The sequence below is a fragment of the Ylistrum balloti genome, unplaced genomic scaffold (genome assembly GCF_031769215.1).
Source record: "Ylistrum balloti isolate Yb309-2 unplaced genomic scaffold, AGI_CSIRO_Ybal_v1 Utg369672, whole genome shotgun sequence".
Lineage (NCBI taxonomy): Eukaryota > Metazoa > Mollusca > Bivalvia > Pectinida > Pectinidae > Ylistrum > Ylistrum balloti.
In genome coordinates, this window is record NW_026781917.1 from 51,539 (window position 1) to 78,556 (window position 27,018).

The 27,018-nt window shown below is 34.4% G+C and overlaps 2 protein-coding genes across 2 annotated transcripts in view; one reads left to right on the plus strand and one right to left on the minus strand.

Annotated features, from left to right (window-relative positions):
* The window catches only part of LOC132563018 (serine/threonine-protein phosphatase with EF-hands 2-like), a 59,700-nt gene extending 43,485 nt beyond the window's left edge, over positions 1–16,215 (plus strand). Inside the window, exons 5-15 of the mRNA XM_060227782.1 lie at positions 2,693–2,854; positions 3,432–3,598; positions 4,392–4,428; positions 8,681–8,830; positions 10,100–10,177; positions 11,105–11,290; positions 12,087–12,238; positions 13,662–13,768; positions 14,451–14,614; positions 14,798–14,882; positions 15,281–16,215. Of these exons, the coding sequence (XP_060083765.1) occupies positions 2,693–2,854; positions 3,432–3,598; positions 4,392–4,428; positions 8,681–8,830; positions 10,100–10,177; positions 11,105–11,290; positions 12,087–12,238; positions 13,662–13,768; positions 14,451–14,614; positions 14,798–14,882; positions 15,281–15,615 (1,623 nt within the window). The 3' untranslated portion in view covers positions 15,616–16,215. The remainder of the gene's footprint in view (positions 1–2,692; positions 2,855–3,431; positions 3,599–4,391; positions 4,429–8,680; positions 8,831–10,099; positions 10,178–11,104; positions 11,291–12,086; positions 12,239–13,661; positions 13,769–14,450; positions 14,615–14,797; positions 14,883–15,280) is intronic.
* A 2,698-nt stretch (positions 16,216–18,913) lies between these two features.
* On the minus strand, positions 18,914–26,473 carry LOC132562960 (G2/mitotic-specific cyclin-A-like). Its single transcript, XM_060227741.1, has 9 exons — positions 26,198–26,473; positions 25,594–25,852; positions 24,997–25,124; positions 24,377–24,600; positions 22,428–22,503; positions 21,888–22,016; positions 21,380–21,496; positions 21,074–21,207; positions 18,914–20,785 (listed from the first exon to the last, which is right to left on the minus strand). Exons 1-9 carry the CDS (start codon positions 26,345–26,347, stop codon positions 20,728–20,730), a joined length of 1,275 nt encoding a protein of 424 aa, XP_060083724.1. The 5' UTR covers positions 26,348–26,473; the 3' UTR covers positions 18,914–20,727.
* Between the last annotated feature and the right edge of the window lie 545 nt (positions 26,474–27,018).

Sequence of the window (27,018 nt, forward strand, 5' to 3'; positions counted from 1 at the left end):
GTTGTATTTCTTGGTACAAGTCTTATGTCAAATGATTGAAATTTACTCCATTTTTTGGGAACACTTTTTGAAAAGCCTTCTTAGATCTGTGGAATCATGGTTTCAATATGCTATTGAAGAGCAGGTTTTTTTCTCTTGTCTGTAACAGTGAAAATGAAAATCTCTAAATTCATGTGTCACCCTTGACTCCTTAGCAAATAAAAGATTGAGGTTGGGGAATATCAGTGTGAGCCCTTGCTCACTTTGTTTTTTTTATTTTTGAGGGGTTTTATTTTGTTTATTTTTTAGGGACAGATTAAAATTGTATAACATAGATCTATTGAAAATAAAATTTAAGGAGAGAAGCATAAATATTGTATATCACTTTAGGATTTTCATGAAAAGTACATCCTTCCTGCCTCCAGATTTTGATAAAACTCTAAACCATTAAAAAACCCCTTCATAGATAACTATACCAGTAGTAAACTGGAGGTTTCACATTTTTTATCTAAGTATTGACTTCAAATGACCTTATCCAGCTGTTTTAGTATCAAAGTAAATCCCGATACTCCATGCCGTATAGAATGCGTGCCTTTAAAAGTGGTAGATGTTGTTTGGACTTCAGACTCTTGTTTACATCTAATATTAATACATAGCTTCATACAACACATAACGAGGAATTCAAAGAGAATATTTGTTAAAAGATATATATTGTCTTTATGATCAATAGATTGGGGAAGCGATGAAAAGCTCCACAAACCTTTGTTTATTTGTGTGGAGTAGTTGTCAACAGTTCATGTGAGCCTTAAGGCTTTACCTGCAGATCAACCATATTGAATTCCTCTCCTCTGGGAACCATTGACTGACGATAAAATGGATTTTTATCACAATCTCCACCATTTAATGCTGCTTTCGTTACTTTGATGACAATAATTGTCACTTACATGTAGATGCAATTTTTTTTAGCCTTACATAATGTGAAACAGGTCCCAATAACCAAGTCATTTTGACTACGAAGGGTTTGACTGATCGACGTTAACATAGTAAAAAAGCTTTTATGTAAAAATGTACAACATTTTGGCTGCTTAGCGTCTCAATTTGTGCTCTGTATATGTCTAGAAAGGACATCATTCCTCAATAACTACAGAGACAGACGGATTTTGATGTAACCTTGACTCAACCAAACTCTAACATGAAACATACAATCTAAACACATAAAACAGTTTTATTGAAAAAGGTCCCCTGTGTTAAAGGTCAAAGGTTACTTATTCGGGCACTGGAAGAGTCGGTCATATTTACAATGGATCAAAACCACTGTCCTGGAAACAATGAAGTTGGGTTTTATTAATGCTATAATGAAATACAGAGAATGTCATCTCATGGTAAAGAGATGGATATGTACATTTCGTATTGGAATGTCAGCTTTCATTTCTGTTTTTGTATTATTGGAATGTCAGCCTTCATTTCTGTTTTTGTATTATTGGAATGTCAGCTTTCATTTCTGTTTTTGTATTATTGGAATGTCAGCTTTCATTTCTGTTTTTGTATTAGTATTATTGGAATGTCAGCTTTCATTTCTGTTTTTGTATTATTGGAATGTCAGCTTTCATTTCTGTTTTTGTATTATTGGAATGTCAGCTTTCATTTCTGTTTTTGTATATAAATGGATAAGTTTAACAGATTCAATTCATTTAAGGTATACCAATTGATAATCACTAGAGAAAGACATATTACAGTTTATATGAAAATATCCTAGCCTTGGCTCATTGATATTCTCTTGTTTGAATTTATGTAATAAATGATGTGAAAACAGGCAATTATTACAAAAAGAGAAATTACCAAAAAAAAACAAAAAACAAAAACACAAAAAATATAATGAAAGTTCTGACCTGGAGAAGACATTGTAGTAAATAACAACTTTTCAAAAAATTAATATTCAAACATCCTACTATCTATAATGGGATTTACCATACTTGTTGTTTTCATGCTGTAATATTAGCCTTTGAGCTCTAAGCTAAGAGTCAGTGACTTTAAGTGGGCGAGTAGGGCAATGTACTAGTATACAGAACAATACAGTATCATAGGGGTGTGACATTTCTTCAGAGTGGGAGTAGATATGGGTGGGCTTATTATCAGACAAGGACCCTTACTGCCAGATAATTACAGAAAAAAAAGGTTAAATATCCCTATCATTTTTCTTTTCTTTTTACATTATCATTTGCATCTATTAAGAAGCCCTTATACTGTAAACTAATTGATTTTGGTGGCTGTTAATTTTCACTATTTTAATTTCCAAGACTATTTCACAGCAAAAAATGGCTGTTAATTTTCACTATTTTAATTTCCAAGACTATTTCACAGCATAAAATGGCTGTCAATTTTCACTATTTTAATTTCCAAGACTATTTCACAGCAAAATATTTTTGAGAACCTTGATTTTTTTATGATTGTGTTTTAAAGATACTGTAAATAAACTTATTTCAGTGGTGATTTTTTTTAGCACTTTTGTGCAATAATTGTGAATTTTACATTTTGTTTGCAAGCAACTATTATGGAGGTGCAACTTCCTCAGTGCAACCTTTTGTCAAATGTGATACTGCTCTAAAATTTGAATGCAATATATTTTGTACATTTCACAATTCATGAACTTTGCGAAAATTAACTGCTCACAAATATTTGTTGGTTAACAGCATTTTGTATTTATATATTGCAGTGTCTACATGCCAAATACTTGTTACAACTTCTTCATGAAACTCGAGCCGCGCTCAAGCAGAAGAGCAACATCAATCATGCGACCATTTCCATCTCCAAACAAATTACCGTGTGTGGTGACCTCCATGGCAAACTTGACGACCTTTACATGGTCTTTCATAAGGTAAAAACATGTTAAAAAATACAATCTCCACTTGACACAGAATGTGAAATATGCAGGAGATATCAAACATGTCATCAAGATTTTCCGTATTATCACGTCCGTTTTAGTACTTTAATTCTAAGAAATTCATGGGCATAGAATCTCATTTGAGCCTTAAATTACACTAGCTATGACTTTCTAAATTTTTCGTTATTAATTTGATCCTAAGTCATATCCTGATATTAATATTTTGCTTTGACGTTGTTTGATGAATTAAGAGTAGTGGACACTTATCTCAAAAACAAATTTTATAAAGCATGTAAGACTAATCATAGCCTCTGCTGAAAATCTGAGGTGGTGGTTAGATCCAAACCCCGCACGGTGTGTGTTTCACTGGTGGTAGAGAGGTTGTGAAGGCCAAACCTCTTTAGGCTGACATTGACACCCTCTCCTTCCACCCACCCCTGGATTCTGAGTCTGAAATAAAAATATTAGAGAAGTGTAAAAGTATGTGATGTAATACATTCTAAAAGTTTTTGGGAGGTTATCCATTATTGTGTTATAATTGTCAAAAATTTTATTCTTTTTTCTCTTTCAGAATGGTCTGCCTTCAGTTGACAATCCATATATCTTCAATGGAGACTTCGTAGACAGGGGGAATAACTCTGTAGAGATATCTGTGATACTTTTTACATGTTTTTTGTTAAATCCTAATGAGGTGTATATAAATCGTGGTAACCACGAGGACCACATCATGAACATACGGTATGTATATGGTTCACTGTTAAAAATTTCACCTGTCAAATCCATTATATAATCTGAAAACAAGGGCTCACTCTGCCTCTAAATTTCATTTCACCAAATTTTCTAGTCACTGAAACAGCGCATCCCTGGTGTATCATGGCAATTTCATAATTTCCAAAATTGCCAAAATTATTCCATTTTTAGCTATTTGCAATGTTGATGACCAACAGTATGAGCCCTGGAAAGCAGATATTTAAAATATCTTGAAAACTGGAAAATTCTGATATCCACTTACTTCTTAAAAAAATAACTATAAATGATATTTGGTACTGATGATACGCCATTTTGCTTCTTTGTACATTGCAGTAGAAGTACTTAAAATATAAAAAAAAAAATATGTTTGAAAAGATCCTATTGTTGGGAGATTCAAACTCGCCGCAATCTATTTTGAGAAAATTCATAACCTAGAATGTCAAACACTCACTTCATATTAATTTCCCCTAAAATAGTCATAAAAACAGGTCATATTTAAGTGGAGCTTTAAACACAATATTTTGTTAAAAATTCTATTGGGATCAATGAATTTCAATTCAAAGTGTAGCACTCCATGGATCACTCACAAATGTACAATAGAGGAATATTAGTAATTTTTAGAAAAATCTTCCTCTTTGGAATGGATGTAAAGATTTTGAATACATTTGGTAAATAACGTTCTTAGATTAAGGAAGATATAGGTAAACCTCTGTTTTATATGGTAAGCTAACCCCTAGTAGCAAACAACTTTAAATGGTTAATCATCCCCTTTTTGTTCCAGGTACGGGTTTGTAAAAGAAGTAAACAAGAAGTACTCAGTGAGTATGTAAATTCAACACTGTTGTAGTGTATTGTATATAGGTATAATGAGTACAGGTATTAATCCAGCGATTGAAAGAAACTGGCATCATATAACCAAAGTCCTCACACGACAATATCATATGCTGCATACTGTAATACCATTAATTTTTGTGGGTTCTTTATTTTCCTTGATGTTGTTGGTACTCTTAATCCACAAATTCATATATCTATGTAATGATAAAACTGACAAAAAGTTTTTGGTGTTTGTAAGTTTCGTGAATAATAATTATCCATGAAATTCCATGCCTGAAAATTTGGCCCCTAAAAAATATGGTGCTACTCTAAAGTATGCACTATTCTTTTCATAAAGACTGGCCTTTAATGTCCAGCATCTTTCCATAGATTTTGTTCAACATGATATTAACATTGTAAGGACAATAACAAATAATATAGGAAAGAAAATGTCAACTTACAATGGAATTTGCACTTAAACTATGGACATTTTTGAAAGAAAAAACATTTATAAACTCAAATATGAAGAAGCATTGAAGACCTCTGGTACATGCTAATGGAAATATTCCTTATAGTATTTTGACTGAAATCAGTTGGAAATATCAGGAATGTTATTGATAAACAGAAAGTGTTTTAATGGATTCAAATGCATTGTTTACACTTTAATCTTGATGGTATGACAAAACACCAGTAAATATATCCAGTTTCTGCAGGCATGTTCTGTTAAAACAACATGTTTCATATCTAAGAGGCAAAAAGCCCAAAGAACCAACACATTACATACCGATATTACACACTGTCAAGGGATGGGCTTATTACAGGACAATGACCCAAGGGACACACCACATTACATATTACTCACAGTCAAGGGATGGGCTTATTACAGGACAATGACCCAAGGGCACAACACATTACATATTACACACAGTCAAGGGATGGGCTTATGGGTTTGTGATTTACTACTGTTAAGGCTTTGTCGTGTTGTGTTGTATTGATGAAGGGGTACCATCTGTATTCTGTCTTTCTATCTGTCTGTGACTCTAAATAAGCCTTTGTTTAGTTTCATTCCTTTGTTGCTTTGCATACATTACTGTTATAAATGGTTGTTGTAAATTATTTTTTGTTGTTTCCTCAGCGGAAATTATCGGTCACTATGACGCGAGGTTTGACCATATTGATCCTTTAAAAGGCCCATGGGGCCAATACAAAATTCAAATCCAAAAAAGATGATGGGCTTATTGCAGGAAAATGAAACTGCATCCATAGGCATTTGATTTATACTTCATCAGAGATGGGTGGGCTTATTACCAGGCATGGGCTTAATATGAAATATGGTAGCTCAGGTTGAGTAGGCTTTGTATCTACAGCAAAATTGAAATTTCAGCATATATGTTACAAATATTTTTAGAATCCATATCAGGTCTTCTGACTTGAACTTTGTAAAACTAGGTTTCTTTTTTTTTTTTTTTTTGCTTCCATTTCTTTCTGACCTAGCACTCTGCCGGTAACTTTGTGTATGTGGATCAGAATCATTTCTGAAGTCCAGAAAACTGAATTTTGTCAAGTAGAAAATATCAAAGGTTAAAGTATTTAGCAGGAGACTGCAATCCTAGCACTTGGAATTAATTAGTTTTTTATCTCGTTAGCCTTTGCTGTTCACTTCCGTAGGTAACTAATTATCAATAAACAAAATTCTGCCTACTGACTTAATTCTATTGTTACCCAAACTACTTGTTGTATTGGTTGTTGGAAATCAATCCATCAATTTATTAAATTAGTTTATCATTGATTGCATGAAACCTACACCACCAAACAGTACTCAATGCCACTCAGTACTCATTGTACTGCTCATTACACTGTACTACTCATTACGCATAATCACTCAGTACTCAATGCCACTCAGTACTCATTGTACTGCTCATTACACTGTACTACTCATTACGCATAATCACTGAGTACTCAGTGCCACTCAGTACTCATTGTTCCACTCATTACTCAGTATCACTCATTACGCATAATCACTCAGTACTCAGTGTCACTCATTACTCAGTATCACTCATTACGCATAATCACTGAGTACTCAGTGCCACTCAGTACTCATTGTTCCACTCATTACTCAGTATCACTCATTACGCATAATCACTCAGTACTCAGTGTCACTCATTACTCAGTATCACTCATTACGCATAATCACTCAGTATTCAGTATCACTCATTACTCAGTATCACTCATTACACAATACCACTCATTACTCAGTATCACTCATTACACATAATCACTCATTACTCAGTATCACTCATTACACATAATCACTCATTACTCAGTATCACTCATTACTCAGTATCACTCATTACACAGCACCACTCATTACACAATACCACTCATTACTCAGTATCACTCATTACACAGCACCACTCATTACACAATACCACTCATTACACAATACCACTCATTACTCAGTATCACTCATTATACAGCACCACTCATTACACAATACCACTCATTACACAATACCACTCAGTACTCAGTATCACTCATTACACAGCACCACTCATTACACAATACCACTCAGTACTCAGTATCACTCATTACACAATACCACTCATTACACAATACCACTCAGTACTCAGTATCACTCATTACACAATACCACTCATTACACAATACCACTCAGTACTCAGTATCACTCATTACACAGCACCACTCATTACACAATACCACTCAGTACTCAGTATCACTCATTACTCAGTATCACTCATTACACAGCACCACTCATTACACAGCACCACTCATTACACAGTATCACTCATTACACAATACCACTCAGTACTCAGTATCACTCATTACACAGCACCACTCATTACACAGCACCACTCATTACTCAGTATCACTCATTACACAATACCACTCATTACACAATACCACTCATTACTCGGTATCACTCATTACACAGTATCACTCATTACACAATACCACTCATTACTCAGTATCACTCATTACACAGCACCACTCATTACACAGCACCACTCATTACACAATACCACTCAGTACTCAGTATCACTCATTACACAGCACCACTCATTACACAATACCACTCAGTACTCAGTATCACTCATTACACAATACCACTCATTACTCAGTATCACTCATTACACAGCACCACTCATTACACAATACCACTCATTACTCGGTATCACTCATTACACAGCACCACTCATTACACAATACCACTCAGTACTCAGTATCACTCATTACACAGCACCACTCATTACACAATACCACTCAGTACTCAGTATCACTCATTACACAATACCACTCATTACTCAGTATCACTCATTACACAGCACCACTCATTAAACAATACCACTCAGTACTCAGTATCACTCATTACACAGCACCACTCATTACACAATACCACTCAGTACTCAGTATCACTCATTACACAATACCACTCATTACTCAGTATCACTCATTACACAGCACCACTCATTACACAATACCACTCAGTACTCAGTATCACTCATTACACAATACCACTCATTACTCAGTATCACTCATTACACAGCACCACTCATTACACAATACCACTCAGTACTCAGTATCACTCATTACACAGTATCACTCAGTGTTGTTTATTGTCTATTGTTAATGTGAATTGTGTTTTTCCCAACAAAATCTGTATCTAAAGCAATATCTTATACATTATACTATATATAATGATGGAATGTGTGCAACTGTATCAAAATTTTCAGTTTTCAAACTTTTAAAAAGGAAGAAGGAAAATATGACAGTTTTGAATGTCTTTTTCCAAATCACAATCATTATGATGTATGTCATGTATTTGAGAGGTTCAGTGTTTTCGTTGTCTCAAAGGATGGACTGAAATTGCAATTTCAATTGTAATTAATTGCAAGAATAAATGAATAAAGAAAAAAAATGCTTTGAAAGAAAAAAGAAAGAAAAAGAAATAAAAAATGTGTGCCATGACTTCTGTGAAGAACAATGTGTATCCTTTTGGTTTATACTTTTGATAAAAGAGTAAAAAATTGGAATCGATCGAGGAAAAATATGTACCATATGTAAAGTGATTTTACACTGGAGATACACGTGACTATCACATATCAAAATTAGAGTCTCACACCAATATTTTGTTACTATATGACAGCCATGAGCTTGAGACATATCTAAGAAGGCTTGAGTTATCTCCCTGTAAGAATTACAAAGTAACTTCTATTCGTGTTTCATTTTAATCTTTAGGCCCATGCCAATTGCATCCTTAGACTCTTTGAAGACCTGTTCAGTTGGTTGCCTCTGGCGACCATTATTGACGACAAGGTACTGGTGGTCCATGGTGGCTTCTCTAATACAACAGATCTGGATGTCATAGCAAAGATTGACCGACACAAGGTAAGGTGTAGTAAGACAAGGGGAGTAACTCCTGATGGGTTTAAGTTTTAGTAATACAAGGGGAGTAACTCCTAATGGGTTTAGATGATGAGTAATTCTGATCTGGACTGAATTGCCTACAAATTTAAGCCTAGCTACATAACAACTAAATTGTCTGATGTCCATCTGTCTTCTAACCATTCTTTGATTGTGAATTTACTTTCTGAAAGATAAGTGACTGAAATAACTATATCTGAAAATAAATAAAATAAACTTTAGTTATGATGCCTTATTTGAGAAATAACTATCTTGGATGAATTTCTGTCATTTGTTTATGGTGAAGTTGGTTAGTTCCTTACCATCTTGTCCACTACGTATGTCAGTGCTAGTATTTTCCATACTGGTCATTATTTGTCTGAAGGTGACCTAGTAGTCATCAAAACGTCACACTCTAATTTTTTACTGGTTATGTAATAAGAACTTCTATTCTACTGACGTTACTAGCCTGCAGAAAATGTTTTAAAATGCTGTCATTTGCGATCAGTTATGTAACCTTGAAACTTAATCGAGGTCTCTGAAGGGTCAAATATACTAAAAATCATAACGAAATTTTCTACAGTATCAAAAGTTCTATCATCATAGAATCTGTAGGTCTTTTACCATAAAGTGGTTCCAGATCATATTTACATTGTACTTTCAATTATCAAATTTCTGATATGACTCTATCTAATGTAAACTTAAAAAAGAAGATCACAATTTGACTGCTCATAAAACAAGTATGGCCAAAAGCAAATGCGTTAAATTCCTAACCAAGTTTTCCCCTATTAACCATGGGGCAATAGAGGAATGATGTTGGGTCTGTAGTTTGTTGGCTATAGAAGCAGTACCATATTCAACCCGTGTCCATATCCAATAAGTGATCAATTCCCCTGTTATTTTCTGGTCAGATGGTACTCACAATCATGCACAAGAAAGAAAACTTTTGAATCTATTTAAGCAAATCTGGTTCCCCAGCAGCAGAAGGACACTAATTATTACCACTGGTTTTTACAATTTTATTGCCCCCTTTAATGAAAAATTTTACTGGATCTGCTACATCTTATTAATTCATCCTTTCAATTCTGGATCTTTAAGTGCCATTGATGTTTAATGGGTCAAATACAGTATAATATGGTAAAATATGATATCATGTTGGATCAAGCAAAAACCACCGCATATATAATGATCATAATATCATCAGATTTATCACAAAGTCCAAAATGCATAAATGTTGATTCTATTTTTTTGCAGTTTCTGTCAACATTACATCCATCCCGGGGTTTTGATGATGAAAATCTGACAGAAGTTGAATTGCAGGAATGGAAACAGGTATAGTATCACTCTTGTCTGAAACCAAAATGAATGAATATTGTTTGAGATGTTTAAACTAACCAATGATTTCATCTGATACTTAACCATACAAATACTACATAGGGTGATGTGTACACATCACATGGTGTGTATTTAACAAACACTTTGCAGAACAAAACTAGATTATTTTTAATATATTTACATAAATTTATTAGGAAAGAAGAGTAATGCTCCTTTGTTCTTTAAAATTAAATTTAAAAACTGATGATTTCTACATATTGTTATTATATAGTCACCAATAGCAGCCATTAATACCATAGTCAAAGTTTTGAAGTAAGGCCATACCTGGTAATAAACTCCCCATACCAGTATCTTACTTTGTATAGAAACACAGTTCTACTGCAATATCATTAATTTTTGGGGAGTGTTTATTTTCGTTGCTTTTGTCGGTACTCTATATCCACTTATTCATATGGCTGTGAACTGTTAACACCAGTTAAAGTAGATTTATTCAGCTAAATTTATCAACGAAATCAAGTGCCAAAGAAATAGGATTTTTTTGAAACACCATGGAAATTGAGTCCCATGTAAATATATCGGAGTATATTGTTGTCACACAATCAGAGCCCTCATTCTTACTCTGAGTCACTCAGATGTTATATTTGCCAGAGGTATCACTATTACTATATATTATTCCTATGCTTTGAATTATTACACTGTTCTGAAGATGGAATACCTACTTTGCTCACATGTCCACTGATAAATTTTGCTGATACCTTCCTGTGGATGCTGTCCAGTCATCACTACCTCCATTATCTATACTTAGTAGGTTATATATCATCAATATGTCCATCAATCTGTTTCATTATCAACTGATGGTTTGGTGGCATGGGTTTATATTTTTTCTCTTTAGTTTCATTCGCTAACTTTTTAAAAATATTTTAGGTCCTTGATCTTCTTTGGAGTGATCCTCGAATGCAAGATGGCTGCCTCCCCAACACATTCCGAGGAGGAGGAAGTTACTTTGGTCCTGATGTTACGACAATGATCCTAAACAAACACAACTTACAACGACTCATTCGATCTCACGAGTGTAAGGTGGAGGGATACGAATATACTCACAATGATAAGGTACACCACCCTCATTCCAACGTCAACAACCTCAGAAATTTGTTTGAAGAAACATTGCAAATTCCTTAAATCTAATTCACTGCAATAACAGAACCCATAGTTTCCACAACCTGCAGATTAATGATGTTCTTAAGGCAGTCTCTTACATATTAAGTTGACAAAAATAACTACAATGTAGAGTGACATTTTCTGTAGATAGCTAGGTGATTCCTTATTACAGCTTACACATAAACATACTCCTTGTGTATAATGCCTGCTTCTGTTTTCTGATAGGTTATTGTGTCTTGGATGTGAACATCTGTACACAGTACTCAAATTGTGTTTGAATTATCTCCCTTAATTTGTGTATTTAGAACTGTTTGACTTCTCTCCCTTTGTAGTCAGCTAAACTTCATGCATTTATAAAGGATAAATTTCAGGTTGTAAGGTCACCATCAGTATTTCTTGCCTGAGTGGCCGATTGGCTTCATTCCTCAAGGGAATTAAATCAAACGTCGCGCACTTGGCCAACTTCTTTATTGTACATAATTTGAGGAGAAAACATCAGGGAATTTGTATCCATAGCAGTGCCTTGTTTAATATCAAAATCATTTCATGTACTGGCAAAAATGTTGTCATATTTATTGTCATAAATTTTAATATCATAAATACCTGTTTATTTTGTGCTGGAGTATTTGTCTTTGGTGGGGCTGAATCATTGCTACATAGATTTATACAAACAAGAGATTCATGATTTCACATCATGAGATTTGGTGCTATGTTATGATTTTAAAGATAAGTTTATTCTATATTCCAGGTTCTGACAATATTCTCTGCCTCTAACTACTATGAGGTTGGCAGCAACAAAGGTGCTTACATCAAAATGACCGGCCCTGACCTCTCTTGTCACATTGTCCAGTATATGGTCAACAAACAGTCCACCAAACGCAAAATTACCTTTACCAAAAGGTATGTCAATCATTTTTGGCTGAAAAGTATTACTGCTGAAACATGAAAAAATTAAATTTGGTCTGAAGCATCCATGTGTGAAGAGGAAACAATCTTGTATTAAAGCTGGTCTCCGTCTCTTTTGGCTGGGCTCAAAGCAAAAAAGGAAATAAAGCAAATTCTTTAAAATCATTCTTCTTTTGTAGGAATGCCTCGATTTAGTTCCAGTTTAGTCTGAAGCATCCTTGGGTGAAAGGGAATCAATTTAGCATATATGATAGCTTTGGCCACCTGGGTCAGGAGTCATAATCAATATGGGAAACAGATACATTTAAATCTTTCTTATTCTGCAGGAATCTCAAGATTCTATTCAAATTTGGTCTGAAGCATCCATGGGTGAAGATCACCAGTGTGTATAAACACAGGGTCTGACCCCCTGGGGGCAGAGGGACAGGTTCTGGTATGGGAAATAGAAAAGTAATTTTTAAATCCTTCTGTAGTAATCGGTTAAAGTTAGCAAACAAATTTGATCTGCAACATCAAGGGAAAGAGGAACTCAGTTTTGTATAAATGTTGGGTATGAACCCCAACCAAGAGGGAGAGAGGGAGAGGAGTAGAGTGACAGGGGAAATAGAGGAATCACATCAGAAAAAGGATAGATAGATGTCATCTTTGAAATCCATTTTCTGTTACAATGAAAATGTTTTGATCAAATTTTACTTCAAATATTCTTGGGGGAAGGGGATTCAGTTCTGTGTAAACCAAGATTCTGCATAGGATCAGTGCACAATTTGAGGTAAAAGTTCCAAATTATTCTTTTACTTCTTGGATGTGGGCATTTTGTCAGGTTTTTGTTTCAAACTCAAAAATTCCTCACCTTTTGGGAAAAAATGTAACAATATAATTGTGAATAAAAATATTATAAGGGAAAGCTGAAATATCCAGGTGAGCAATACAGGCCCCATGGGCTTATTATTCTCACCTGACCTGGAAGGTACATAAACTGAAACTCATAATCACTGTAACCAAGAGATACTTCAATTATTTTTTACTGCACTGACGTAGAAGATGCAGGTACTGATGTCTTCGTGCCATGGCTTCATTGTCAATGAAGCATAAGCCTTCTGGCTTGCATTTTTTTTCTTGAAGAACTTCTACACTTTTGAAAAGAACTTCAGAAGAATTTTAAATACCAGTGATAAATGCAGGGAGTTTGTATTTGTGTGGGAGAATTTCAACTTTAGTTAGCATGAAGCATCTTTGGTAAAGAAAATGCTTTGTAGTTTACTGTAATGTGACTACCTTGGAGAAGAGGTGTTGGACCAAATACAAATTTCATAACTAGCTCATTTGGTATCCATTGAGATATTTGAAATTATCATTATAGTTGATGTCTTAATTGTATAGAATATACAACAATCATTGTAATGTTTATTACCTGTAGGATCAGCCAGGTAGAAAAAATAGCCATGAGGGATCTCAAGAGGAAGATTCTGGGCTGTCAGACCGAACTAATGACTCACTTCAAAGCACATGACTCTGAGAATAAAGGTATAGTTACAGTAAAAAAGACTACTTCTCTAGAAAAGCTGAAAATATTTTTACTAAATAGTACTAATAGTAACATATAAGATTCAATCTTTTTGTATTTAAATGACATACTTCATGCTGTGATCCATTTCAATATTTCTATAAATAATTCATGCAATTTTTTTTTGTACATGTACACATCATCAGACCATTCTAATTTACAATAATTTTGATGTTCATGTTTTGTCTGCTAAGATGTAAAATGAAGTTAAATGGGGATAGATTTGATAAAGTCTATCATAACTTATTTTTGTTTAAACCCTAAACAATCAGTACACCTAGGAACAAGAATGATTTGTCATCAAAACGCGACATATTCTATCCTTGTTATTTAGGTTAAACAATGCCAAATTCACATCATTTTCATTGTGGATTTATGTACCACTGAAACATTTTATGTATCAGAGCTCTATATCTAACCTGTTCAAGTCTTGAAAAACACAATTTAAGGCTACTGCAATTAACAAGCAATAACCCCACAATAAATTCTGAAATGTATTTGGTAAATGGGCTTATTACAGGGGAATGAAACAGTGTTTGTTTAAAATCCTGCTGAAAATTGATAGATATGGATGAGCTTATTACTAGACAAGGGCTTATTATTGATAAATGAAGATGAATAATAACCAGTTTTTCACTGTAGGTATTATCTCGGTGATAGAGTGGTGTAATGTACTGGAGGGAATCATGCAGATGGAGCTGCCCTGGAGGACGATGCGACCTCACCTGGCCAAGTGTGATGTGAATGGTGCCGTTCTTTATGGCACAACATTCAGTGATATGAAGCTATATCATGGCTTTACTGAGGTAATACAGTTGTCTGTGTAGAGGTCACCTTTTTCTGTAGAAAACAGCTCTATCTGTAGATGTCACAACTGTCTTCACAGTTTACAACTACTAATTGAGCTCAGTATCCTAATTCGATGAAATATGCCCCAGGTTATGTATAACATCACCAACTGAATTGTAAACATGACTGAATTGTTGCAGAGTGGACACAGCATCACAGAGCTCCTGTACAGAAACAAGGATAGTCTGGAGACCATCTTCAGGATCTTTGACAAAGACAATTCAGGTACAATTAGAAGATGTAAAGCTCAAACATGACTTCAGATTTAACTGTAAAATTGTACTATACATATCAACTTATAAACCTCACTGGAATCATAATCTAGTTTTGAAAGGAGAAAAAAAATTTTTAATTTTACCTACCACATGATTTTAAGACCAAACTAAAATTCAAGAGAAAAAAATGTTTGTAATGCCCCAGCTCCCATGCTTTTAAGTATAATTGTTTGGTGAATTTACAAATATGAACTTTGACCTCCTTAATGTGTAGAACTTTATATTATGATCTGTTGGGAGGTTCACCATTTGGAAGGCAAAGTAATGATCCAAGATGGTTGATAATGAATTGTTTCTAAAGTCATTGTCTGCCCTAGTTTTTAACCCTTTTTTTTTTTTTATTTCTAGGTACCATCTCGATGGAAGAGTTTGAGGAGGCTCTTGATGTTATGATAAACACCCAGGAAATATCTGTATCACGAGACCAAGTCAAAGACATTGCACATAGTCTCGACTTGAATAATGATGGATTCATTGACTTTAATGAGTTTTTGGAAGCTTTTAGGATTGTTGATCCATATGGGAAGGAAACACGTAAAAGTTTATCAGGTAACTCGGAAACTGACTCCTTAGGGACGGATGACAATGAACTGTGTACACCTGGCAAGAAAGCCGACGAACTAAGGTCACGCAAAATATCTAAACTTCATAATATTGAGGAAATGGAGATATCAGAGGCATGACATAAATGACATTTAGAGAAATCAAAATCTCTGATTCATTATCTTCAAATGAGTGATATCAAAGAAAAAGAATTTTTTGATGCGTTATTCCCCGAGATGTAACCCTGATATCAATGAAATGGAGATATCTGAATAATATTAGGGATGTAGACCATTATCATCTCTGAAGCAAGTTTCAAAGTGTAGGCGGATATCATTGAAGTAGAGATCTGTGATTGAAATCTCTAAGGTGCAGTTGGATATCAAGGAAATGGAGATCTCTGAAGCAAGAAATGGAGATCTCACAAACAAAAAGTGGAGATCTCTTGAGCAAGAAATGGAGATGCCTGAAGAGTAATATCTTTCATGTGAATAACTCCAGGCTTTAATGCAAGATACGGTAGGATGTGATTTCCTATGTGTTAATTTTGTGACATCTAGGAAATTGGCAATCTTCAAAGTTTAACTCTTAATGCTCCAGAACTGAAGTTTTCCTTAAGTCTGAGAGTTTTTTTTCTTAATCAATTATTTAAAATATTTTTTATACCTAAATGGAAGTAAAGTATCATCTATTTATCATTTAAACCGTCATCATTTTTGTACAAATTAAATGTTTTTATTTCAAATCCTTTTTATTTATAATCTGAAGTGAACTAACGATATTGAAATTACAGGAAAAGTATTTTTCAGTATAGTGTTTGTGTTGAAGCAGCTCATATCAAAACAAGAGATCTTATCTCACTTATCGTGTCATTCATTTTTTCTGTCTCAATACATGGTACATGTATATATGCATTGAATACCAGTGCTAATTTGTGCTATCTAATTTTAAACATTCCACAACCTTTGGGCAGATTAGTGTAAAGATGAATTTGTGTAAACAAAAACAATTGCTGTAACAATGCAATTTTCAGTAGGAAATCTTCAGAGTGAAAAGTACTAAAAAATGATAAATACTGAAATATGTTTACAGTATTGAAATCAAAGAAAACATCTCTGAACCCCAAATGATATTAAATACAGGTGATAGCAGCATAACGGTGTTGTCTTCAGCAGGTTTTGCTTTTTCTACAGAAACACTGCCTAACACTTCTACAAGGTGAAGATCAAAAGAGAATTCGTTAACTTTGAGAACAAATGCTTGATGATTTGTCTTGTTGGAATGCAGAGTTCTCTGATGTTATTGGCATGTATCGATTGTGACGTTCCACAAACAGATGATGGAACAATCATATCTTTCTCACAAGAGTAGACAACTCTGCATTACGAAAAGATGGAATATGGAAATCCAAATCATTTAAACATTAACTGATTGTGATAGGAAGTGTTTATCTGAGCAAACAGAATGTTTGTTCAAAATACCATAACGAATTTCATGGATCATTAAACAGCATCAGTTTTAGAATACATCTACCTTCAGAGTTCACAGATGGATAATTACATATTTATTACATCAGTTCACATCAATATATCAAATGCTATAATATTCACACAGGTATGTGTTGCTTTTGTTAACCAATTCAATCTAGCAGAACCCAGGCTTGCTAAAGGTTCCTATTATTTCAGTAGTATTGTCGTAATGAATTTTCATTTGCAATGTGGCATCATTGATTTTACTTTGAACAAAAAAGTTAAATTATATTGGTTTGAAATTATTTAGAAATATTTGCAGTATATCTTGTGACAAAGAGAACATACATTTCCAAAGCAATTTGAAATCAAAGCATTCACATTTTGTCAAAGAATTCCACCATGAAATGCAAGATCCTTTTTTGTATCTTACTAAATGTTTTAAACTTTGTTTGACCAGAATGGTCAGCGATGTTAACATTTAATTATCATATTTAACTGGGTATTTGCAGAGGAGTTGATATTTGTATGTGGAGCCTAAGTATGCCAATTTTAAAACCTAAACACTTCACAATTGGGATTACCCAAGAATTTTCAAGACACTTCCAAAAATCAGGTTGCTCTGGTAGTACTATACTCATAACAAAATTCTTCGGGATTGATATTCACCAATATAATCAAAATGCATTGCAGACAAAATTTATACCTGGACTGGTCTTTGTAGTCATGAGCATGTACTAGTTTTTGTTGTAGTCCACTTTATTTGCTTCTTTTTTCATACCAGCCAAAACAGTGCTATGATAGAGACAATAAAGATTTTCTTATGTCAGCAAGTCTTATTCTCTTCTTTACTGAACAAATTGTCTTCAGTATCTTAAATAACATTAATGAGACATTCTTATTGTTTGAGAAGATTTCAGAGATGTTTCAATAACTGAAATTTTTTTTTTCTTTTTTATTTCAACTTAAGGAAAAGTATACCATATAGAGTACTTGCATACTTTACCTTTGTCAGATCAAAATGATTATTGGTTGTTAGGATCACAGACGTGGTCGAAACATCCTACACACCGACTGGTAGTAGAATAAGGATCACAGACGTGGTTGAAACATCCTACACGCCGTCTGGTTGTAGAATAAGGATTACAGATGTGGTCGAAACATCCTACACACCGACTGGTTGTAGAATAAGAGTTAGACGTGGTATAAACATCCTACACACCGACTGGTTGTAGAATAAGGATAACAGATTGAGTTGAAACATAACATGTGATAAATAAGTGTCCATAAATGTTTTTATGCTAAATTTTTTAAGCATGAACACATACTTGCAATACAGCTGTGTGACAGAAAATCACACCAGGATATCCTTAACCATCATGCCTCAGTTCTTTAAAGAACGGTTAGAAATTACCAGCAAAAAGTCAAAATGTTCAAATATGAATAACAATCCAGAACATATTTTGAGTGCCACTTATGCTTTTGAAGTCTTTTCAGTGATGATAATTTGAACTTTTCATTAACCACTGGTTAAACTTGATGTTTGTGCAACAGCGTCCAGTGAATAAGACCCCCTAGTGCTTCCATCCAATGTTTTTTACTGAAGATTTGCCATTTTCTTTGGATAAATTCCAGTAAAAGAGTCACCTGACCCTAGGACTAAGATAAATCACCTCTACTCATGGTTTAGTCTATCACTTTCTAAGCAAACAGTGAAATTCTATAGTTGGTACCCCTGAACAAAACATGGGGAATACTGGGGCACGATAGTTATTTTACTGGAATAACTGACAATTTTAGAGTATAGCAAGCACCAATATTTTAATCAGACTGACTTGCAATTTAGAACATGATGCACTAGCTAATAGTGGGTGAAACCCCCAAATGAAGTGGTCAGCTATTATTCAGCTAACCTGAAATAAAAACAAACAGCCAATTTTATTTTAATTAAAAAGTTTTATATGTAAAATTCAGTATCTACACACCAATTTAAATAATTATAATCATGATGCAATTATCCCTAATACAACAAAATGGGAATGTGCTGCCCTTAAGATAAATCATGTCACCTCCATAAGGTCTCCTAGTTCATCTGTCACACCTATGACTAAAAATCTTTGCACATCTTCACCCCATGCTATTATTCTAAAAGACATTCATCCCATACAAATCATCCATAAAAATAAAATTGAACACAATCATACATAATCTGTGAAAGTTTACAGGCATCAAGCAAACACGCACATGATCATTTTAGTAACATCCTCAGAAAGAGAAACACAATAAAAGTTTTGTACAGAGAAGGTATGTAGTACTATGTACAAAGGTGCAAACAATAACAGGAAGGAGGTATGGATAAATAATAAGACAACCATATCAACTCTACATTATGGATAAAAAACATATCAAGATTTATTTATGATCAACGTTCCTACATTAAGTTATCCATGGCAGCAATAAAGCTTTGGTTTTAAAACAAAATAAAAAAAAAAATGCCAGAATAATCACGTAGTCAGTTGATTAAAGGTGTTAAAACCTTAAAAGATCAACAGTTAAAAAACAGAAGAGGGAAGAAAAGTGCTGAATGTAACATTAAAATACAAACATGCATTGAAAACTAATAAATAAATAGCTGTCAAGTTGTAACAAAATGTCCCCCTCCCTTGATTACTATGAAATCATTAAAAGTTACTCTTTGGAGGACAAATCTAAATAAGTTATGAATTTGTTTTCAATAAAATTTCATTATCAATTAGGAATTTTATACTAATCAAACTTCATTAATCAGAATTTTTATTTTAGGGAGAATTTTTTCACAAATCCATGTTAGAATGTTTTCTGAAAACTGACAATTCTTTTTCAGTGAACAATTTTCATAATGTTCAGACAGAAAATGGAAAACTTCTTTTAAAAGATTGATTCTATCAGACATTATATTGGAAACTTCAGGTATATCGCATAAGGCATGAACTTTTCTAGTACTGCTGAAATAAATAGTATTTTGCATGTCTTGGAAAAATAGGGAATCCACTACTGGTCATTGTCTTGTATGAAATGAAAATTGTAACTAGCACCATCCAATTTTGGATTAAAGATAAATTGTTTTGTTCATGATTTTTTTTTTAAAAATGACAACAGAAGGGGTTTTGCATTGATTACAGGAAAACATTCCATTAATCATAAATATTAAAAAAAATATCATTTGACTCAAAAATTTCTGTATTCATTCAACCAATGCCCCTGTAGATAGCATTAAACTTAAGTACAAAACCTCACAACTTTTCATTTCATTCATATAAATTCCATTGAATTGTAAAAAAGCAGTGAAAAGATAAAAGAGCAAACTGATGTTTAAAACCAAATTTTCCCCGTAATATCACTAGAAACTAAGTTGATGAAAACAATAAAATGAGGCAGTTTGTATTGCACCTAGGGCTAAAACGCAAAGGACTGCTACTTCCTCTCGTCAATGTATGGTTGGAAGGAACTCAAAAGAAACCAGTTCATAGTAACACTCTGGTGCTGCATGGAGACCAGAAGCATACACAACTCATAAAAACTTTGGTCCAACCTACATTCTCTCCCTTGAACACATAATTGGCAGTTGGTCTAGCTGGTTGTATCGTCACGTCAAATGGTTTGACAGACCACAGCAATTAATGAAAGAACTTGGTATGACATACTCCTGAGTGGGCCACATGCAGGGAAGCGCATAGCCCCCTGGGTTGGGACTGGGGACTTCCCCTTGTACAGCTTCAGGACTCGAGACTCCTGTCACTTTGTCTATAACGACAGCTGAGCTGGTGGTGGGTACTTGCTGAAGTTGGACACTTCATGATGTCTGCAAAGAAATGTGGAAAGAAATTACAGCAAAACTCTTGCTTGAAGTATCAAGTTTCATAAGCTTGAATAAGTATTCTAAATACCTCATAAATCCATAGTTAATTGATGACCGAAGATTGCAATGTTTTTGGTATTGGACTTTTTCACTGAAGATCGACATGAAAAATCTACACAATAACTTCTCAGTTTACAAAGACTTATCCTGTGATCATTAAGATATTTGTCTAGTTATCAGGTCATTAAGTGTTCCTTGTTATGTACCCTAATTAGTTATGTATATACTCACTTTGTGTGTTTGTACTTCTCCATGACGGCCTGCTGTGGGTGTTTTGGGGCATTGCAGTAGGCATTGTACAGATCCTGCAAACATTCCACCAAATGGCACAACTCGTACCCAGTCACCTTCACCATACTGGCTGGCTGTAAACCAATTAGTTAAGGATATAAAAAGTTCACAAACACTGAATTGCATTAATATTGGTCCCATTTTATTTAAAAAAAAAAAAGATTTTGTCATATGTAGTATTCTGAACCATGCTCATAAAGTTACTTTCCTTCAATGTAACGTCACTGTTTAACCACACCAACTTACCCATGGTTGTTCATCTCCCATCGAGTAGCGTGCTAGACAGGTGGCTGCTGCAGACAGTAAACTTGGGTTGTACTTCAGAAAGGTTTCACAATCTACCAAGCTAAGCTCTATCAGCAACTGCAGAAATTGACGAAAACCAAGTTGAAATACATGTCCTGATTGTTGGTGTGTAACTTTCCCCCAATATAGGCAATATAAGGTATTTAGAAGTGATTTTTACCGTCTCTTGCTCATGGGTCTCCTTTTGAAATTTATCTTTTATAGACTGTCTAGCTTTTCGTTATTTGGGCTTGAATATTCTGAATATTTTCTCCAAGGTTAAGAGCACACGTGCACACTATCCTATAAGTTTTCCTAGTCCCCTTTTGTCATTAGGTCTTGGATACTTTATATTTTGTCCAAAGTTTACCAAGATGTTTTTATCAGGAACATTTACAAAATATGTAAAATCTTAAAAGGAAGTGATGAACATGTTTTTGCTAAGAATGAGTCAATACTTGTATCTTACCATTGCCAGTGATTTGGTTTTGTCGTCACAGCTAGCTTGTTTGAGGAAATGGTCGCAGAACCAATTGGCAGTGGGAGGAGATATGTCAAATTTAAGAACTTTCAGAATAAGATGTTCCATCCTAAGCACCTATAACAAAGAGTTGAATCATTGAAACATGCTGAATCAAGCTTGACTTTGAAGCATTTCAACCAGAGTAATGAAGGGAAATGTACAGTTTGCATTGCTTGAAAGATGAACACTCAAGCCTTTAGCAGGTTAGTTAAAATCCCAAATATGGGCAATATCTCTGCATTTGAGGGATAGTTCCCGATATGAGTAATCAGTTATTCAAATGTAGGGACATTTGAAATAAACATTTGCTAAAAAACTAAAAATGGGATCATGGTCATTTGGCCTTTTTGTTGTAAATGGTTAAAAGGAGTCTGTGCTTCTATTTCCTTCTCTTAAGCCAATACAACAATTGACCTGTGTAGCAAGTGTTTATGATTGTATAAAAAAAATCTAGCACGTTTGAGGAAAATTGAAAGTATATCGTACTTGTTTCTTCGTGTAAGTATCATCAGTGATGTAAGCAAACTCTCCAACATCTGGGGGATAGATTTCTTCATATTTCCTGTAAATAAACAAAAATCTATTAAAACAGTTCTGTGAAAAGAAAATTTATTAAAATTAGAGCTGTATTATTTTTTTCAGATTATTAAAGTAATACAATATCTCACTTGTTTTGTTTCGTTTTCATTCACCAAGGATGGCACCATCTTTTTTTCATTTCCACATTCAACATTGTGTTACTTTCCTTTTCTAACCACAGCATTTCATTAGGGGAACCATCAAACGTGTATGTATGGCAGACTTGTGTACCATAATTTACCCTGTTACCATGGATAACATGAGGATTTGTGAATTTCTTGTTTGAATTAAACAATTTTCTTATTTGTTTATTTTAGTATTTTGATTCTGTGTTGAAACATTTGCAGGTGTCTTTCCTACAATGTCATTGTTGATACAATTTGTTCTTTAAATTACAAAACAGCTGATAGGTGCAAAGAAAGGAATACAATATCATCAGTGAAGCACTGTGTTCATACATTGTATACGGTTGAATTTTTACTTGTTCCCCGAAGTTACCAGCCCTTTTCAACAAGGTAACACTATCATTATATGTCAGATGAAAGTCTGTTCTGGGTACAGATCGGGTATTAAAATTTGGGTACCCAGTCCCAAAATTTTGTACCTGTGACAGCCCTAATTACAACAAAAGTTCCTCAGAACTGTATGTGTCGCCTGCATAAAGTGTCAACGTCACCCAGGAATCAAAGTGGATGTGCAACGTTCAACCATAAAGTTGTAATACCAAATTTCATTTCTACAACTCAAAGCATAAAGGGAAAACTGCGCAAAGCAATATTCCTGAGAAATTTTCCAAGTTCAAAGGGACATATCACTGTCAAGAAGGTTTACAGACTGCCAAGAAGCAAACTAGGTGCGTAACTTTTGACCAAGAACTCGTATACAAAATTGCATTTTGATAACTCGAAACATAACCAAGAAATTTTCCAAGTTCAATGGGGCATGACTGCCAAGAAAGCCGTGAATCGAACCTTATATGTAATGTTCAACCATGAAGCCATTTCTCATATTTCATTTCAAAAACTAAGCATAATCAAGCACAAAAAAAAAAAAAAAAAAAACGTTCTTAAAAGAATTTTCGTAAGAATTTTCGAAGAGGCACAACTCTGCAAAGAAGGGTCACAGACGGCCAGGAATCAAACTTAATCTGTGTCCTTCCAACAAGAAGCCATATACCAAATTTAATTTCAATAACTCAAAGGATAACCCAAAAAAGTCAGGAAAACAATAGAAGGGTCACAGACAGTCGGATGGACAAAGTGATCCCTAAGTGTCCGCCAGCTCTACAGGTGACAAACAGGCCTGTGTTTACTTGTTTTTATCATAAATTTGATGGAGATCAACGGTTAATTTAGCTAAGTTCTAAAATAAGCGATTTCTAATTGCAGGTCGATTTATGTTGGTGGTATCACAATAAAGTTAATTTCTTTACAAAAGCTTAAACTTCAAAGTTTACAGGAAATACCTTGCTTTCAAAGCAGCCGACTTATATTGAAACTGTTGGGCAAAGTACTTTTACAGCATTACAAAACCACTATAGCTCTATATGTACATAAGATGTAGCTTCAACGTGAAACATTAATCTGGCACCAACTTTTTTAACATTACATAGCCGTCATTTGCAAAAACTGCTATCATCACAAGAGACGATTTTAAGTTGCAGACCTACAGCAAACTACAAAACGTTCCATCCCATCATATTCAGTGATTTATCTACATGTTAAAATGTTGTCACTTTCAATCAAAAACCTAACATAACCTATTTATAGCATGCTGAATTTTAATGAGACAGAATCATGTCATTTGTTTCAGGCCTTCCCAATAGGTTAGTAATATACATGCAGACAGACACTTACGATGCGAGAAACATGCTGGCAGCACCCACCAGCTGAAGCTTTCCTCTCTGGACAGCCATTGTGGAAAGAAAGCGATCAATGTAGTTGATGGCAAGGAACAATGTCTCTCGGTGCAGGTTGTACTCCTCCGATACTTCCACTAGCCAATCTACCAGAATACACCTCATAGAACTGGTGATGTCTTGTTGCTTTTTCATGTAGCCAGACTTTGGTCGATTTTTCAACTGAAAAAATAAAATTAAAGTTATCAATGGGTGAACAAGTCATTCCGTCTTTCATTCATTTGTCATTTTGTGAATATTTCAAAATTTTACTGAAAGCATTTTTAATTTGTTAGGACCTGTAGAAGCATTCCCAAAAACTTCTTTATATCTTTCAAGACATGAAAATGGGGGGAAATTTGCCAAATTAGGTTAAGAATATAATTATCTAAAACAGGAAGTAATGACTGGATTCAATCCCAACAAAAAGTCTAAACTTTCCCCCTATATTTCTGTACTTCAAATGAAAACATTTGTTGTATGCTTCTTATTCAGAATTTTTCTTAATATCTAAATGTCAAATTACTTTCTAAAATACTGAAGCCAATTTTCTTTTTGAACCTTTAATATAGGACTTACTTCAGCTTCTCTTAAATGTGTATAAATTTCTTCTGCATATTCTGGTACAGTTGTGATGATTGCTTCTCGGTTTAATGGTTTCTTTTCTTCGGCTACCTCATGTGAAATATCTAGCACCATGGGAGAATCTGAAGCAAAATTTGCTCAATTATATAAAACTCAGGATGTGGAAATTTTATTCTTTCCTCTCTCATTGTGCTTGTAGTTTTAGTTTTGCAAGTATTCTACTAATTCCTGATCATGTCAGTCCCAAAATCATTTTTTCCGTGATGGGATGTGTATATATGCAGGCTTTTTACAAGGGAACAAGTCTTTAAATGTCTCTTCAGACTTAATTTAATCAGAGTGAACATGGAATTTTTGAAGCTTCAAAAAAAAAAAAAAAAAAGAATAAGATTGGAAATTGTTGCAATTACAAAACCATCGACAAGTAATGGTAAGGGTCAAACCGGGTAAATATATTTGTAATTTGGTAGACCTCTTTCTTGACTGAACCATATGCATTTTCCTTTCACCAAGCATTATAAAATGACACAGAACTTGATATTTGTGATGTCCTTAGAAGAAAAAATTGTGTGGGACATTGTTGAATCTTACCAATACTCTCGTCTATGCAAATAAGGGAGTTGTTGGCAGCTGTGGAAAGAGGTTCGTGTAGACGATTTAAAGTTGTTACTGCATCCGTCAATTGTACTTTAGTTTCAGCACCTGCCACCATATTGGTAGACACTGGCTTGAGTTCGTGCAAAGTCTTCTGGTCATCAACAAATATAGAAAAAGGCTGTGCCTCCTTTTGTCCGAAAGTCTTTGCTGGTCTTGAAAACGTGTTTTCATCTTGAAATGCTTCTGTTCCAGCCTGGAAATTAAGAATAATATTATCCGACAACGACCAACTTACTTTACCGCATCCTGAAGCGCAAAATGTGTGGACTTCCGAATTCGTTTCACAGCAGCGCCTAAACGTCCAGACAAAGGAAACGTCGTTCAAAAATATCAGCGAATAAAAATATGATATCCGTATATTTTCATCTAGACACAAAAATAGTTAATGTTGGATAATTTTCCCAGTTGAGCTCACGCTGCTTTGTCTCGGAATTAAAAGCTTTGACAATTAGGTTCTAATGTATGACACTAGGCCAAGCTCAGTATGTCTCAGGACACGTAGTCCGTTGAAATGGAAATATTAATAAAAAAAACTTGCCTTGGCTGCTCTGAAAGGCTGCACTCGGACTTGGTTGGTTATCACACCCAAAGCAGCCCTCTTTGGTGCATTATTTCTCGGTACATTTTTCGCCCGGCGTGATGTTTGGTTCTCCGAGTCTTGGTAAGCGTCAAAGACGAACGTCGACATTTTGAAGTCAAAGTGTCACCAATACACTGCCTCCGCTTCAATGAAAATAAAAATAACGTGAAAGCACACAACGTCGCCTTCTCGTCTGCAGCTAGATTATACTCCAACAGACATGCAGGCTTGATTGAGGCTCGAGAATCAGTTCTTGTCAGGTCAACTCAAGAAAAGATTTTGAACCGTGTTTAGCTCAGCTGAGTTAACTTGGATTGAAACGAGGCAAGCCGGTTGAATTCCCCGCTGGTGACGAATTAGACCAATCGGATAGCTTACTTTGTGATCACATGATACACAAGGCAGACCGAGGCATTCAGTTCGGAATGATATTTACCTAAGAATTTTACAACCCATAACGACTGATATTTTAGAAAGTATCCGAATGATCAAAACATAAAGCGGACTTTTCAAGATTAGATAGCAGCCCTCTTTCGTAAAGGCGAGATATATCATTCCACAGGAATATTATTCACAACACAATCACAAAATATTTTAAAATGTCTAATGTCTCTGAATCATGATTAGAATATTGAAATTTCGGAGAGAGTTCCTTTTGAACCCCCCACCGAAAATGACTACCAGTAGGCTATAATAAGTATCTAAAAGGGTTTATTATAAGCAGAGACGTATATATCACGATATATACGTCTCTGTTATAAGGGGTACCAAGAAAAATT